Raw genomic sequence first — 13,855 nt, 5'->3', positions numbered from 1 at the left:
TACAGTATATATACAGTACATGTCAAATGTAAAGGACATATCCTAAAACTGATATGACAAAATATTGATAATACAATACAACAAAACTGACTCAAACCCGTATTCATTGTCTTTTTAAGATGATTACCAGGCATGGAACACTCACAAGAGCCAACCAAATAAGCTGCGTGACAACCTGAAACTCACAGGGAAATGTGCGACAACTACAACTTTTAGGGATGCTTACTGTAAAATCAGAGAGAACTTCAACCCAGCCCAGACGATGCGACAAACACCAAATGTGGATGGTACCACAACCTACAGGACACATTACATCACACACCCAGTGGAGAGAAAACCCAAAGAAAAGCCTACATACCAACCCAACAGTGATCCACTTACCAGGGTCTATACCAGCCGTCAGGACTACAAGGGTCTGCCCACAGAGCCAGCAAAATCTTTTAAACCAAAGGTGGCTTGGGGAAAAAACCCAACAGCCTTTGACAGCATCAGTGAGTTCAATGACCAACACAAAACCAGGCGTGTTGAGCCCAAATTCCATCACAAGCCTGAAGGGTATAATCCTCCACCAGATGTATACCTTTCCACAGCGCATGCCGATTACAATGCCCACAAGTGGCGGCGCCCTGAGTTGGCCAGACGGCCCGTTTAAGCCTGGCTGGAGCACAAGGAACCCTTCCAGGCAAGATCTACCATGAAAGAGGACTTTAAGAATTGGAGCATAGTGTAGCACACTGCTGTGGTTCAAAAAGAAGCGATCGAGAAGCTCAGAAGCAATGTTTGAAAAAAAGCACAACTAATGAACACACTTACACACACACACACACACACACACACACACACACACACACACACACACCAAAGACCTGCCTAGCATGCTGTTAGCTGCAGGCCTTACTTAACAGAAGCTACCAATCCCCAAGCCTTCGTTGTTAAGAGGATAGCTCTAGTTATACACTAAGGCACTGGTTCTCAACCTTTTCAGGCCGTGAACCCCTGAAATGATCATATTTGAACTGTGGACCCACCCTGACATGCACTTGAAATTGTAAGAGTTGAGGCATTACATTTAGTTGACTCGGTTCCACAGATAAAAGTTTTGGAAATAGCAAATCTACAAGCTCACAATGCCTTGCAATGCGAGGCGTTGTGAGCTTGTAGATAGTCTATTTTCAAAGAATTTGCCTCTTTCTTATATTATTTGACAATTTGGCTTTCACTAGTTTTTATAGTATAGTTTGTTGATTACGTTTGATGCAGTAATGGTCTTCTTTCGTTTCTTTCTTCTTCTTTTTTGAGGTCTTAAAAGTTGTTAAATTGTCACTTCACGGTCATCTGGGAAACCCCCCAAAACCATCATCCGCTACCCCCCTGGGGGTCCCGATTCACAGGTTGAGAACCACGGTACTAAGGCAATGCCTCCATGCCCAGGCCAGAACAGTGAATGCACTGGCTTTGAGTGTATTTGGACAGATTACAGGCTCTTATCATACCAGTCAGTACTAGACTTTAGGAGGACCCAGCCAGAGAGTTTTTGAAGCCATCCCTCTCAGACAACAGAATTGCCTGCAGGGTTTCTAACAGAGACAAGAGGGCACCGTAGACCAGACTAGAGGGCAACCCCCTGACTCTAAGCTAAATGGGGTGTGATCTTTTTGACAAGGCACATACATTTTTCATTTAGAGTGTTGGACAAATGGACACAGAGCTGGAAACAACCCACAACTTGCAGTGGGGGACAGTTTCACGTTGGAAAATAATCTGCTACACACACATGTTAAGACATGTAATTCATGTTAGACTTTAGAATAATGAACTCAGATGAAAAGTCTCAAACATGTATCCATGTTTGATGATTATGCTTGTTTTCACCATTAAATACGCAAGACGTTTTCAAACTCAGGTGACTCTTACCTCCAACTTCTTCACTGAATTAAATCCAAGTTAACATCATGCATGTATGTACGTATAGATGTATGAACGTATAGATGCGAGTGTGTGTGTATATATATATACACACTGTATATATATATATATATATAAATTCCATGAAATCAATCTGTGTATTCTATATTTTACTTTGTATTTGTAATCTATTTCATTTCTAAAGACTGAAAAATCATACATTGTGCCTTATATCAAACAATTATGTAGAGAATAATGAGAATGCATTCATCAAATAATGATGTTTATTTCACCAAAAAGAAAAGCCAATGTCTTAAAAATGAGAAATGCTTTGACAAATGTATCTTTTCAGCTAAATATGAGTCAATCATATTTACAGTATGTACAGGTTTAAAGAACAAAAAACAAAACAAACAATTATGTCCAAAATGCTGCATGCATTCTTGGCATTGTAGCCTTCTGCATAATTATCCGTAGGGGCGTCTAGTTTTAGGACAAAATAGGGAATTCTATTTTTCCGTTTCAAACTAGGGATGTAACTATGTGTCGCGACTCGCAAGACTGTTAATTATCGCTACAAATATGTGATGATTCAAATTGGTGAATAAAATAAAATAATCGCAATGCTCTTTTTAAGGACTTGATCAAGTTCTGAGTTCGCTTGTTCATCACACGCACCCGTATGCACGTCGTACTACAGAGTAGAAATTAGGCTTTTGCAGTTGTGAATGCAGCAGTGCACTGTGTAGTTTATATGACATTTTATTAGTTTATTTTTGGGGCAGCACCTCCGGCGAGACCGTTTCATTTCGAATGGACTTCTGGAAATCCCAGTTAAAACAGATCGCTGTAATGACCAGATAACTATCACTGGTGTCACTAAAGACAACAACAACAAAAAAAGAATGTTACACATGACCTGACCAAGTATGAAGCCTGACACAAACATATCATGACGGAGTATTCATTAATTGTCAGATAAGTATTTTCTAGTTTTTGTCTGAGAAATAATTAAAATAATCAGAATTTGTCTGCAATCTTGCTTTTATAAAACAATTTAAAATAAATTAAAATTGTCAGAAAATCATATAGTGAGGTGAACCCAGTATTGTGAATCATATTGAATCGTAGGATGAATGAATTGTTACATCCCTATTTACCCATTTAGACCTGGAACAGCTATACGTTGTTATACCTTTCAAGCCGGGAACACCTCTGTGTCATATTCGCTGTTGCTATATATCGTTGCTGTCGGGCAGAAACCTCTCATCTCCAATTTTAAACTTTTTGTGTTTATGATCTTGATCATACTACAGCGTCACACTAAAGCATCAAAAGTAGAAACTCGAAGCGACTCGTCATGAGCTTGTAGATCCGCTATTTCTTTCTATTTTTTAATTGGAATCCTGAAAGGTAACTTAGGTCAGGATTTAGAAGAATTAGTTACTTAGAATCGGCCTCAGGTCTAAATGGATTAAACCCATATTTTATGTTTATTTATGTTCAGATCATACTGTAAATACTGGCAAGTAAAAATGCACTGTCCTTGTCAGTTACACATTTGAACTCCCCAGGAAGCGGAGGTGCTTATTAGCCTCCTTGGCGCGGGCCATGATGATTTTTTCTGCTTTAGCTATGAGCTGAAGAGAAGAGAAAAGAGGAAAGGAAAGGAATTTTAGCTATAACAGCATGACACTGATGAGTTAACAAGTACTGTATACCACTATAAAAAGGTCTTATTCTGCCTTCAAATGGAACTCTTTAGTATGTAATTTTTGACATGTGAACTAGTCAGGTACAAAATATGATCTATAGAATAAAGACAAAATTCTAAATATCAGTGCTAAATTGAGGTAAAACATCAGGTAAAAAAAGTTTGTGCCTGTCTCAGTGTGATGGCTAATAAAATAATGTTATGAGATGTTTCTGTAGTCATGTAATCCCATTCATAGAATGCCTATGAACCTCACCTTCTCTGTGCCCCGCTTCTTTTCCCGTGGACGATTCAGCTTCACCTGGCGGTCCACTAGGATCTTCTGCCAGTACCGCTGTTCATGGTCGCCTATAAAAAAAAAGGCATTCAAAAAAACATTTTATTTGAATGTCATATCATCCCTGTCGGGTGGAAACCTTCTATGTCTAAAGCTGTTCCTTTTTTATTATCTTTTTTTTTTTATTGAAATAGTGAAAAATCTACAAGCTCACAGGTGAGCTTTTATTCATTGCCAGATTGTTAAAGATCACTCAAATCAAAAGGATGTTTATTTCTGTCGTTTTGAAGTAATGCAAATTCTCAACTGTGTCGTGAATTGCTACGATATCATAAATATCTCAATGATGTGTCAAATTCTGTATATCAAATCATCTCACATTGACTCCTGGCTTTACAACTTGCATGCATCTACTTTTGCCAAACGTCTCTACTACTAGGCAAGGGATTAACAAAACAAATAAAGCCCATACCAGAGAGAATCTCAAGTTTCCAGCTGTGGTCCTTCTGGATCTCCATGCTACCATCGATAATGGCTTTCGCTGCCTCTGGGCTCTGGAACCGGATGTGACCCTCTGCATCCCCTTCCAAAATGTCCACGTAAGCCACCGGTGATACTTTGGAGAGCGTGTCCTACACAAAAGCATTAACAGGTAAACGTATAGCCTATCCAACTACTACAAACACCACCACACTTTTGTTGCATACCCAAAGTGCTTTTAAACATAAAATATCATCACATAGTCTCCTATCTGTACATACATACAGTATGAAAGGCAAGGCTGTTCTAGAGCCTGACTCATGCCCGATTTTTGGGTGCAGATCCCAATTTTGTAGTCCTAAACCACTGATTATCAGAATCAGAATCAGTTTTATTGTCACATCACAGGTTTACAAGGTAAAAAAGTGGGTGAAATTCGTTTTTGTACATCGTTCCCATCGCAACGTTAATTTCCATAGATCGAGGAGGACCTCAAATGGGAGACGCACACCACACACGTGAGGAAAAAGGCTCAGCAGCGACTGTACTGGCTCCGCCGCCTGAAGAAGCTCGGAGTAGGACATCGCATCCTCAGGCTGTATTACAACAGTTCTGTTGAAGGCATCCTAACAGGCTGTGTCACGGCCTGGTACGGGAACTGCACTGCCCGAGAAAAGATCAGCTTACAGCGAGTAGTGCGATCGGCAGAGCGAATAATGGGAGACGAGCTCCCAGCACTCCAGGAACTGTACAAAAAGCGGTGCGTGGTCAAAGCCAAGCGCATCATCAAGGACAAGCACCACCCAAGTCACAGACTGTTCAAACCCCTACAACGACCGCGACCGGGCAAGGGGCTCTACCGCAGTATCAAGAGTTCCACCACCAGGTTCTGGTGCAGTTTCCGGCTGCTGTCAGAATGCTGAATGAGGCATAAGCCTTGTTCAGCAGCCTGACAGCAGGCGGTGCAAACTTTTCTGGCTCTTCCTGAACACACCTGTGGATTATACCAGGGACAATGACTTGGACTTAGCTCCCCCTCGGACACACCTGTGGACTACACCAGGTACAAATGAGTTTTTGTTGCACTCCCTCATGGAGCTACTTGCGGATTATACTAGGGTCAGTCCACCCTAGGTGGACACGCACTGACCTTTTGCACCTTAATCCCATGTAAAACGCACTGACTTTTTTTGTCTTTTTTATTGTGCTCTTTTTTCTCTAAGCACCTTAATGTCCATATGTATATCATGCACAGTATAAGTATAACATGCACAGTATACATACATTGCTGCTATGCTCAGGCACCTTAGTTTTTTATTATCTCAGGTACTTTGTAAATATGTAGATAACTTGTCTGGCCTTCTGTTGCTCTCTTGTTTTGATCTCCTTCCCACTTGCCCCCCACCCCTCTTCTTCTCCCCCCCCCCCCCCCCCGCTTTGATCGATATTTTTGAAAAACTAACTTTTTATTATCTATTTATTTTACTTCAAATAAACAACTTTTTTATCTAATCACATAACCCCTATTGATTTTTTTCAAAAACAGCCAATCTACATCTACAAGCCACGTGTTGAGAGCTTGTAGATCGGCAATTTTTGGACATATTTTAAAACAGAACATGGACACCAGGTTGAAAGTGAAAATGCTGCATAACTGTCGATACTAATAAAAAACATAATGGCAGATATATTGGTCTGGTGCTACACAGTTCAAGACAATGCTATGAGGTACTGGTGTGTCACCTTGATGAACTGTCTCTTGGGAAGTGACGTGGTATGTGTAATCTTCACGATGACACCGCTTGTAAACTGAGGTCCCTGCTTGATCTCCTGTTTGATCTCCTGCTTGACCTCCTGCTTGACTTTTTTCGGCTTCTCGGCTTCCGGGACAAAACACAAACACATGCAAAACATTAATCACATGAAGCCTAATTCTGAGGAACACATTGATGTTGTCAACAGCCAAACTCATTGTAATATTAGCAGTCTTATGCCCAATTCACACCAGCAGCATAACAACGCCTGAAATTCTGATTGAGCATTGAATCCATGCAGACGTGTCAGGACACTCGACAGCACCAAGCGTGGCATTATAGTTGGAAAAACCTAAACCTTGGCACTAGTGCATAGAGCGTCCAACCAATCACAGCGTGCTGTGCTCTGAAATAGGCGTGGAGTAGGCATAGTCAACACCACCACAGAAAAAGGCTACTATTATATAGAAGTAGCACAACAGAAAGAATTTTAAACTAAGTTGTGTGTGTGAAATTAATAAATATTGAGCAACTATATGGCATATTTAAAGCCTAAAATGTATAAATCTTTTACAAACAAACTGCCATATGGTTTGCCGTTTGGTCATTATATAATCAAAACATGTCCCTGAGCAAATCTATATATTAAAAAAGGTAATCACCACAATATTGTCACAATATCAATGGTCAAAATATATTTGATTTTGTCCATATTGAAAATCCATTTGGGAAAAAAAAAGAATAAAATAATGTTCCTTGTTTCAAAGTTATTAACCAGTTATCTCTTGCTTTATCTTTTTAGCTGAGAAATGCCCAAGCCAGACTGGAAGTGGAAAAGAAACTCACATTTATCATTTTGGACACCATTGTCTGTCTCCATCTGGCCCTTTCCCTCATTGTACTCAATCTTGGCGATGTTCTTCTTCAGAGTGGCCATGCTGCTCTTCTGCAAAACCATGTACTCCTTCTTCAACTCAAGCCAATCCTTCCTTCACAGAGCCAAGGACGATGAAGAGGGAGAAAGAAACATCACCATGCTGTTGCCTCAAAATGTCCACCGGTCGTATAAAAGGCATTTCAGTTGATTAATTTATGCCAACACCAGGTAGTTCAGGTAGAGTATTACCTGTGTAACCAATAGGTAGCACTGAAGGAACTTAACCACTTAAACACTACATACTTCATTGTATGTCAAATGTAGCTTGCTTATTTTAACAAAATGTCGGCCTATTATGACTTGCCCAGAATAGGGACACTAGGGTTCATGTGGTTAATAAAGTTCAACACAACAAGTCTAACTAAAGTCACAGAAGTAGAAGGATGAAGAAATAAGGAAAGAAGATATGAGATGAAAGTTAGCTCAATAAAACAAGGCACATGTGGATGAAGGAAATAGAAAAGGGGTTTACTTGGAGAGAACTCTGAGGGGGATGACTTCATCCCCAAGCTTCTCTTTGTTCTTCTTCTTTCTCTTCCTTTTTGCTTTCAGCACCTCTTCCTCACCGCCCGCAACCTCCTTGTCAGCTTCAGCAGGTGCATCTGAAAGAGATTAATAGGCATCACCCCACGGTTTCACGTCTGTGTACAATTCAGGGGTCTAGAAAAGTCGGGTCAGTGGTCCAAAGCAATTACCTCAACTAATTTACCACTTTCAAGCTTGGGTTTTATAAAAAAAAAGAAAAAAGAAAAATGAGACAGACAGAATGAGAATGCACAATAGGAGGCCTGTGGAGGTCATCTACACGTGTTGTGGCAAAAACCTTGACACCATGATGTCACATGTTTTTCATAGTGGTCTGTAATCATAGCATCTCAGGTTGAAGGAATTGAAGAACAGTCCTTTACTAAAATGTATACCATGGCCACAGAGAATACTCGATGATGATAGGTCAACACAAAATGTGTGCATCATTACACATTACGTCTAAAATAATGCACAGAGGCAAACTAATTAGCATCTGCATCGTTTTTTCAATAAATGCATGTGTCATCCTGCCTTGCACGTTTGATTTGGTGCACTGATCACCAGTCAACATTAACATGAGTTATTAGTCGATGCCTTACCTTTCATGTCACTGTCTGTTATATCCTTCGTCTTCTCTCCATCTCCTCCATTGCTGGTCTTCCTCATCTTGGACGGCATCTCACCCTGGACTTCACCTTCAGGTCCCTCTGTGGGCTGTGACCGGCGTCTCTTTTTGTCAGACTGTTTGGCCGGTGTCTTCTGCGCGCTGGTCACCTCCGAGTCCGAAACGTCCACCTCAGATCGCTTCTTCTTCCTCTCCGAGGGCTCGGCTTCCATTTCTTGCTCTTTAGCTTCTCGGGCCTCGTCTGCAGACGCCTGTGCCACGGCGCCCTCTTTCTTTTTCTTCTTCTTTCGCTTCTTCTTCTCCTCAGCTTCTTCTTCAGCTACGAGAACAAAAAGCAAAGTAGTAAAGGCTATTCATGGATACAATAGGTTCATTCTCCGCGCTAAAACTCAGTGGGTGGCAGTGACTAACAGAAATGTAGTCAATTTCCTGATTAACTGAATTAGTTTGTACCTGGTAGGGGATTGCCAGCAGTTGGTGGAGGGAGGGGCTTCCTGTTCTTTGTCTTGGGAAAAATCCCTGGCTTCCTGGGAGCGTCTTCTGGAGGGTTGTTCAACATCTAGTATTAAAGGAAAGCTTCTGTTGAGTTATTTCAACATAATCACCAGGTTGAAAGCAGATTTTTGTAGGGTGTGGACAAAAGTTGCAGGCATGGCCTGGACCACTGGCGGTCCAGGCACCTAGGCGCCAAAGTAGCTGTCGGGTTCGAGTCCCGATCCTGACAGCCTTTGCTGCATCTCTCTCCCAATTTCCTGTCAGACTACTATCCTATCAATAAAGCCATAAAAGCCACACAAAAGAATATTTAAAAAAGAAAAAGTTGCAGGCATTTTAACATTCATAAAATCATAGGTTATCTTTTTTTTTAGGCCAACCCAATAGTTATCTCCACCATGGGTTCCCACTGCAGATTTCCAAATGTATTTCGCAATGGATGTAGGATCATAAAATAAGCTCTGTAGCAGACAAAGTCTTATGATATTCATGTTTTGTTAATAATCTCAACAAATCAAAACCTTTTATGATTTGTGTACCACGCACACAATTAATATAAGTAAAAAATAATAATCTGAAAAGCACATAATGGCTTCAAAATCCACGGCTGCAGACTCAGTAACGGCTGTAATCGTAAATGCTACAGGAAAAAAAGCTTTGAAAATCTGGTGAGGAAACCCCATTCTGAACTCACTTTCCAGGTTTTAGGACAAAACTACAACAAACTAACACTATTTAGAAGTCATCAGTCTCACCTCTACAGCTTTTTGTGCTTCCTCCTCTGTCGCAAACTCCACAAAGGCAAAACCCTTGGGGTCGTTTGAGCTCTTGTATCTTGGGATGCTAACGTAAGACACGGTGCCACATTTTGCAAACACTTTCTCTATCCAGCTGTGCGACACATCCTTGGGCAAAAGTTCCTGAAAAAATAATTCAACTTTATTATTATATATTATTATTATATTTCGGAATTTATTAATATACTTTGTGATAAATTACATATTCGCAGTAATTTTCCCTCTGTGAAAGGAACTGGAAGAACTTGCTCAGATCTTTGAATGGGCCAAGCAAATCCCAATCACCACAAAGCTTCCAATTCGCAGTTTCATCTTTAATTTCATATCTATTGTCAATCAATGCTGATTCTAAACCATCCCGATTTATGCAAGATTGTAAAATGTGTTAGATGGTGTTTTCCACTGCACCCAAAAATGTATCAATGGCAATTATGTTTGTAAGGATTATGTTTGGCAGGCTATAATGTTTATAAGATGAATGGATGAAAAACATTCTAGAAAAGCATCCCACACAATTGCAATTCATGTTACCTATGCTACTTTATTTCGGCTCTATCCCAAACCTGTAGTTACTCAGTGCAAAGCCATGAGAAGCATCAGAGTTACAAAATACAATGTTAACTATCAAATAGGGAACCTGGTGATAACGCAAGTAAAGCAGAAAAATAAAACAGTTTTACCACATAGACTGTGTGGCTGTCTACATCCTTTGGATCGTCAACAATTGGTAGTTGCCTTCTGACTTTATCCCCTTCCAGGTTAACCTGAAACCGCCCAAAGTCAGATCAGTTGAGGCATACATCATGAAGCCATTAATGATCTCTATACTGATGCAAGTACTATGGTTCTACTGTATTACAAAGTATGCATGCTTTCATTACTGGCTAGTGGCTACCAAATCAAAATACTTTAAAGAAACAAATTCAATACCTCAAGGAGAGATGAATTTTTCAGTGCTCTGGCAATCAACTTGACGTCACATGTCAGTTGTTTCATTCGGTTGAAACTTGTCAACACAGATATATCAACATCTGGGGAGCATAAAACACATTAGGATGTGAAATCTGGGAGCAAAATCTAACAATTTTATATAGCTACATCGTTGCAGTGAAGAGAAAATATATAGATCACACAATTCAGCAAAATTACGAATTGCTTCATTAAATCAACTGAATCTCACTTCAGCAAATGTATCAGGCATAATGGTAGATAGAATCTCGGTGACAGGTAATCCAGACTACTGCGACATTAAAATGCAATAAAAACAATGCTAAACACAGTACAAGAAAGTGACAAAATGAGCCTTACATCCATCCCGTGACTCAGTAATGAGTTGTTTAAGAAAGCGGTCCTTGTGAAGGTTGACGTTACTGAACCAGAACTCCACCTGCTTCTTCACGTCACCCAGCAGCTGCTTCACACGGGACCTCTTCTTCTTCTCATTCTCCTTGTTCTTACTGCCAGGGTCTGCAGTGACGGACTCGTCTGCGTCAGGTCTCCTCTCTGTGTCCATCATTGTGTGGGCAGAGCTGGAGCTACGCCCTAGAATCAAAACTAAACATGGAGAAGTAGCATTTAGTTTTATATGGCCTGCATATATCTGGAACAAGCTCCCCGAAAACTGTGCAGGTCTGCTGCAACCGTTAGTTTGTTTAAAGCACAGCTAAAAAGCCTGCTTCCTTTCATTAGGATTTTTTTATTAAGTCTTCTGCACTGTCATTTTACTCGTATTTTTACTTATTTTGTTTTTATTGTATCAATGTCGTTTTATAGTGCGTTGCTGCGTTTCCTTTGCTTAATGTTTTATGCAAAGCACATTGAATTGCCTTGTTGAGTTAAATTAACAGGTGTGTAGGTGGTTCATACGCCAGTGTAACAGCATTACAATTTATATTCCTGTTTTATTATTGCTTTATTATATTAATTTCTACATATGCTCGTTATCATTATAATGACTATTCTTAATTGGCTAAATGGGGGTTCCTAGCAGAGACAGTAAACAGGCTGATAGGAGGGACACCTGCATAGTATATTAACTAGGGAGGGAATGAGAAATGCTTAGCCAAAACACTGTACACTGTGTACAGGGACCATTTTGGGTACATATGTGTCCTCTGGAGTTAGAATTGTACCCACTTTAGAACTCTGCATTTACTATTATAATCACCAACTTTCAGATCACTGTCACTAGCAATATTCCGAGGTTCATTGTTATATTATTGTATATTTGTCTCAAAACAACTGTCAATATACTAAAAGGCATTTAAGTGCTGCCGACCAACGAATTACTTAAAAACAGCCAGTACTTTTCATTTTGTTCACACATTCTCAGATATACAACAGACAAATACAAGTCACAGATGTATTTTATAGAGTCTGACTTTAGATCTACTATTTTCATAAATATTTGTATACTTTTGAAACATTTGAAAACTTGGGACTTTCTGCACAATGAGTACTTTCTATATTTGGTACTTTAAGTAAATTAATTTTAATGGCAATACTTTTGTACTTTTACTCAAGTGTATTTTGAATTCCACACTTTTAATTTTACAGTATTTCTGCATTACAGTATAGATACTTTTACTGAAGTAAAACATGTGAGCAGTTTTTCCACCACTGGTTTCTGCTTTGCTAACTAGCCTTAGCAACAAGCTGCTGTAGTTATAACATGTCCACTTTGTTTTGAGCAAAGTGCAAAGTAAAGTAATGACCCGAATCTAAATGCAAGAGGTCACAGTTTAACATAAAGCAAAAACTAAAGCCGTTACAATACATACCAGTTATTATCCTTTAACTCTGTTGTAGAAGCTACTTCACTACTTCAGAACAACAACCACCACCACCACTCATTTCATGCGTTCTTCTCAAGTCGCATGCTTGGCATTGCTTGATTGTCGCATACTGATGCCGTCATGTGTGTTGGGTGCAGCGTTGCCAGATCTTCCGAGAGACATAAGCAACCAGGTCTATGAAAACAAGCCCACAAGAAGCGAACAGGCACTTGAACTTGTAGATCTGCTATTTTCAAAACATCTTGGAAAAGAATGTGGATTTTTGATTTTTTGAAACATTCTAACAACACAAGTCTGATGTCTCAAAACATTTTCAGATGGACAAATACATAATTATTCATTAATTTGGGCCGGGGGTCCATGACATGAAAATATTTGAGAACCACTGGTTTAATAATAATAAACTATTTGGAAACAGGCCCAAATAAACAAGTACACTTTAGAAACAAGCCCCAAAAAAACGTAACCCGCAACTACAAATATTTAAGCAACTTTACAGGATAAGAAGCTCAAAGTTGCTTATAATAAGCAGACATGGCAACACTGTTGGGTGGTCTTCTTCTATTATTTAATGTCAGACTTGGACTAGGCGCTCATCGCGCATTGCTGCCCCTCTCTGGCTGGCATGAATATTACTGGCCTTTTTTATTTATTTACAGTGGCCCCTTGTAATCATCAAGGCATAGATATCTATTAGAGGAAGTGTCCCCAAAGCCTGTCATCCTGGACTACAATATATTTTTATTGCTGGGGCGTAGCAAAACAAATAAAAATGATGGCACAACAGTGGACTGTTGTGTGGATCATCAACAGTGGATCATCTAGCACAGTGGTTTTCAACCTTTTCAGGCCGTGACCCCCCAAAATAATCATATTTGAACTGGGGACCCACCCAAAATAATCATATTTGAACTGGGGACCCCCCACCCTGACAAGCACTAGGAATTGTAGGAGTTGAGGCATTACATTTAGTTTGACTCGGATCGGTTCCACTGATAACTATTGTGAAAAAAGCAGATCTACATGTAGATCGGCTATTTTCATAATTTTTGCCTTTTTTATATTATTTGACAATTTGGCCAGTTTTTAATTGTATAGGTTGTTTATTACTTTTGATGCAGTAATGGTCTTTTTCTTTTCTTTTTTTGTAGGCATTAAAAAGGTCTTAAAAGTCCTTAAATTGTCACTTTACTGTCATCTGGGGACCCCCCCAAAATCCCCCCCTGGGGGTCCTGACCCACAGGTTGAGAACCACTGATGTAGCAGAGCGGCAGACCACACTGTGGCAAACCCCTTTCCCTTTAGCTCCCATAGTCGAGATTCAAACATGTGGTCTTCCCCCGTGTTTTGTCACTCTCCAAACTCGTTTAAAAAAAGTCACACTTATAGAGCCTTGAGGGACTCTAGACACCGTATGGGGTTTACGTATGTGGTTAAGGAAACCTAAGGTCAGCTGGTATGGTGGCTCGAGATGCTCCAGGAGTACGATTTTGAGATACAGTACACCACCAAGTGGGCTGACTACATAGAAATATTTCCAGCCTGTCA

General features: G+C 39.9%; 1 protein-coding gene across 1 annotated transcript; it reads right to left on the bottom strand.

Moving 5' to 3' along the window:
- Positions 1 to 2,177: 2,177 nt before the first annotated feature.
- Positions 2,178 to 12,413, bottom strand: larp7 (La ribonucleoprotein 7, transcriptional regulator). Its single transcript, XM_080451443.1, has 13 exons — positions 12,293 to 12,413; positions 10,821 to 11,066; positions 10,443 to 10,543; positions 10,193 to 10,276; positions 9,471 to 9,635; positions 8,674 to 8,779; positions 8,195 to 8,539; positions 7,540 to 7,669; positions 6,977 to 7,119; positions 6,120 to 6,256; positions 4,369 to 4,528; positions 3,876 to 3,967; positions 2,178 to 3,545 (listed from the first exon to the last, which is right to left on the bottom strand). The coding sequence occupies exons 2-13, from the start codon at positions 11,026 to 11,028 to the stop codon at positions 3,459 to 3,461; spliced, it is 1,758 nt and encodes a 585-aa protein (XP_080307569.1). The 5' UTR covers positions 11,029 to 11,066; positions 12,293 to 12,413; the 3' UTR covers positions 2,178 to 3,458.
- Between the last annotated feature and the right edge of the window lie 1,442 nt (positions 12,414 to 13,855).

This window comes from Gymnoscopelus braueri, assembly GCF_963280865.1.
Source record: "Gymnoscopelus braueri genome assembly, chromosome: 15".
NCBI lineage: Eukaryota > Metazoa > Chordata > Actinopteri > Myctophiformes > Myctophidae > Gymnoscopelus > Gymnoscopelus braueri.
This window is presented reverse-complemented; position numbering and strand designations above follow the sequence as displayed.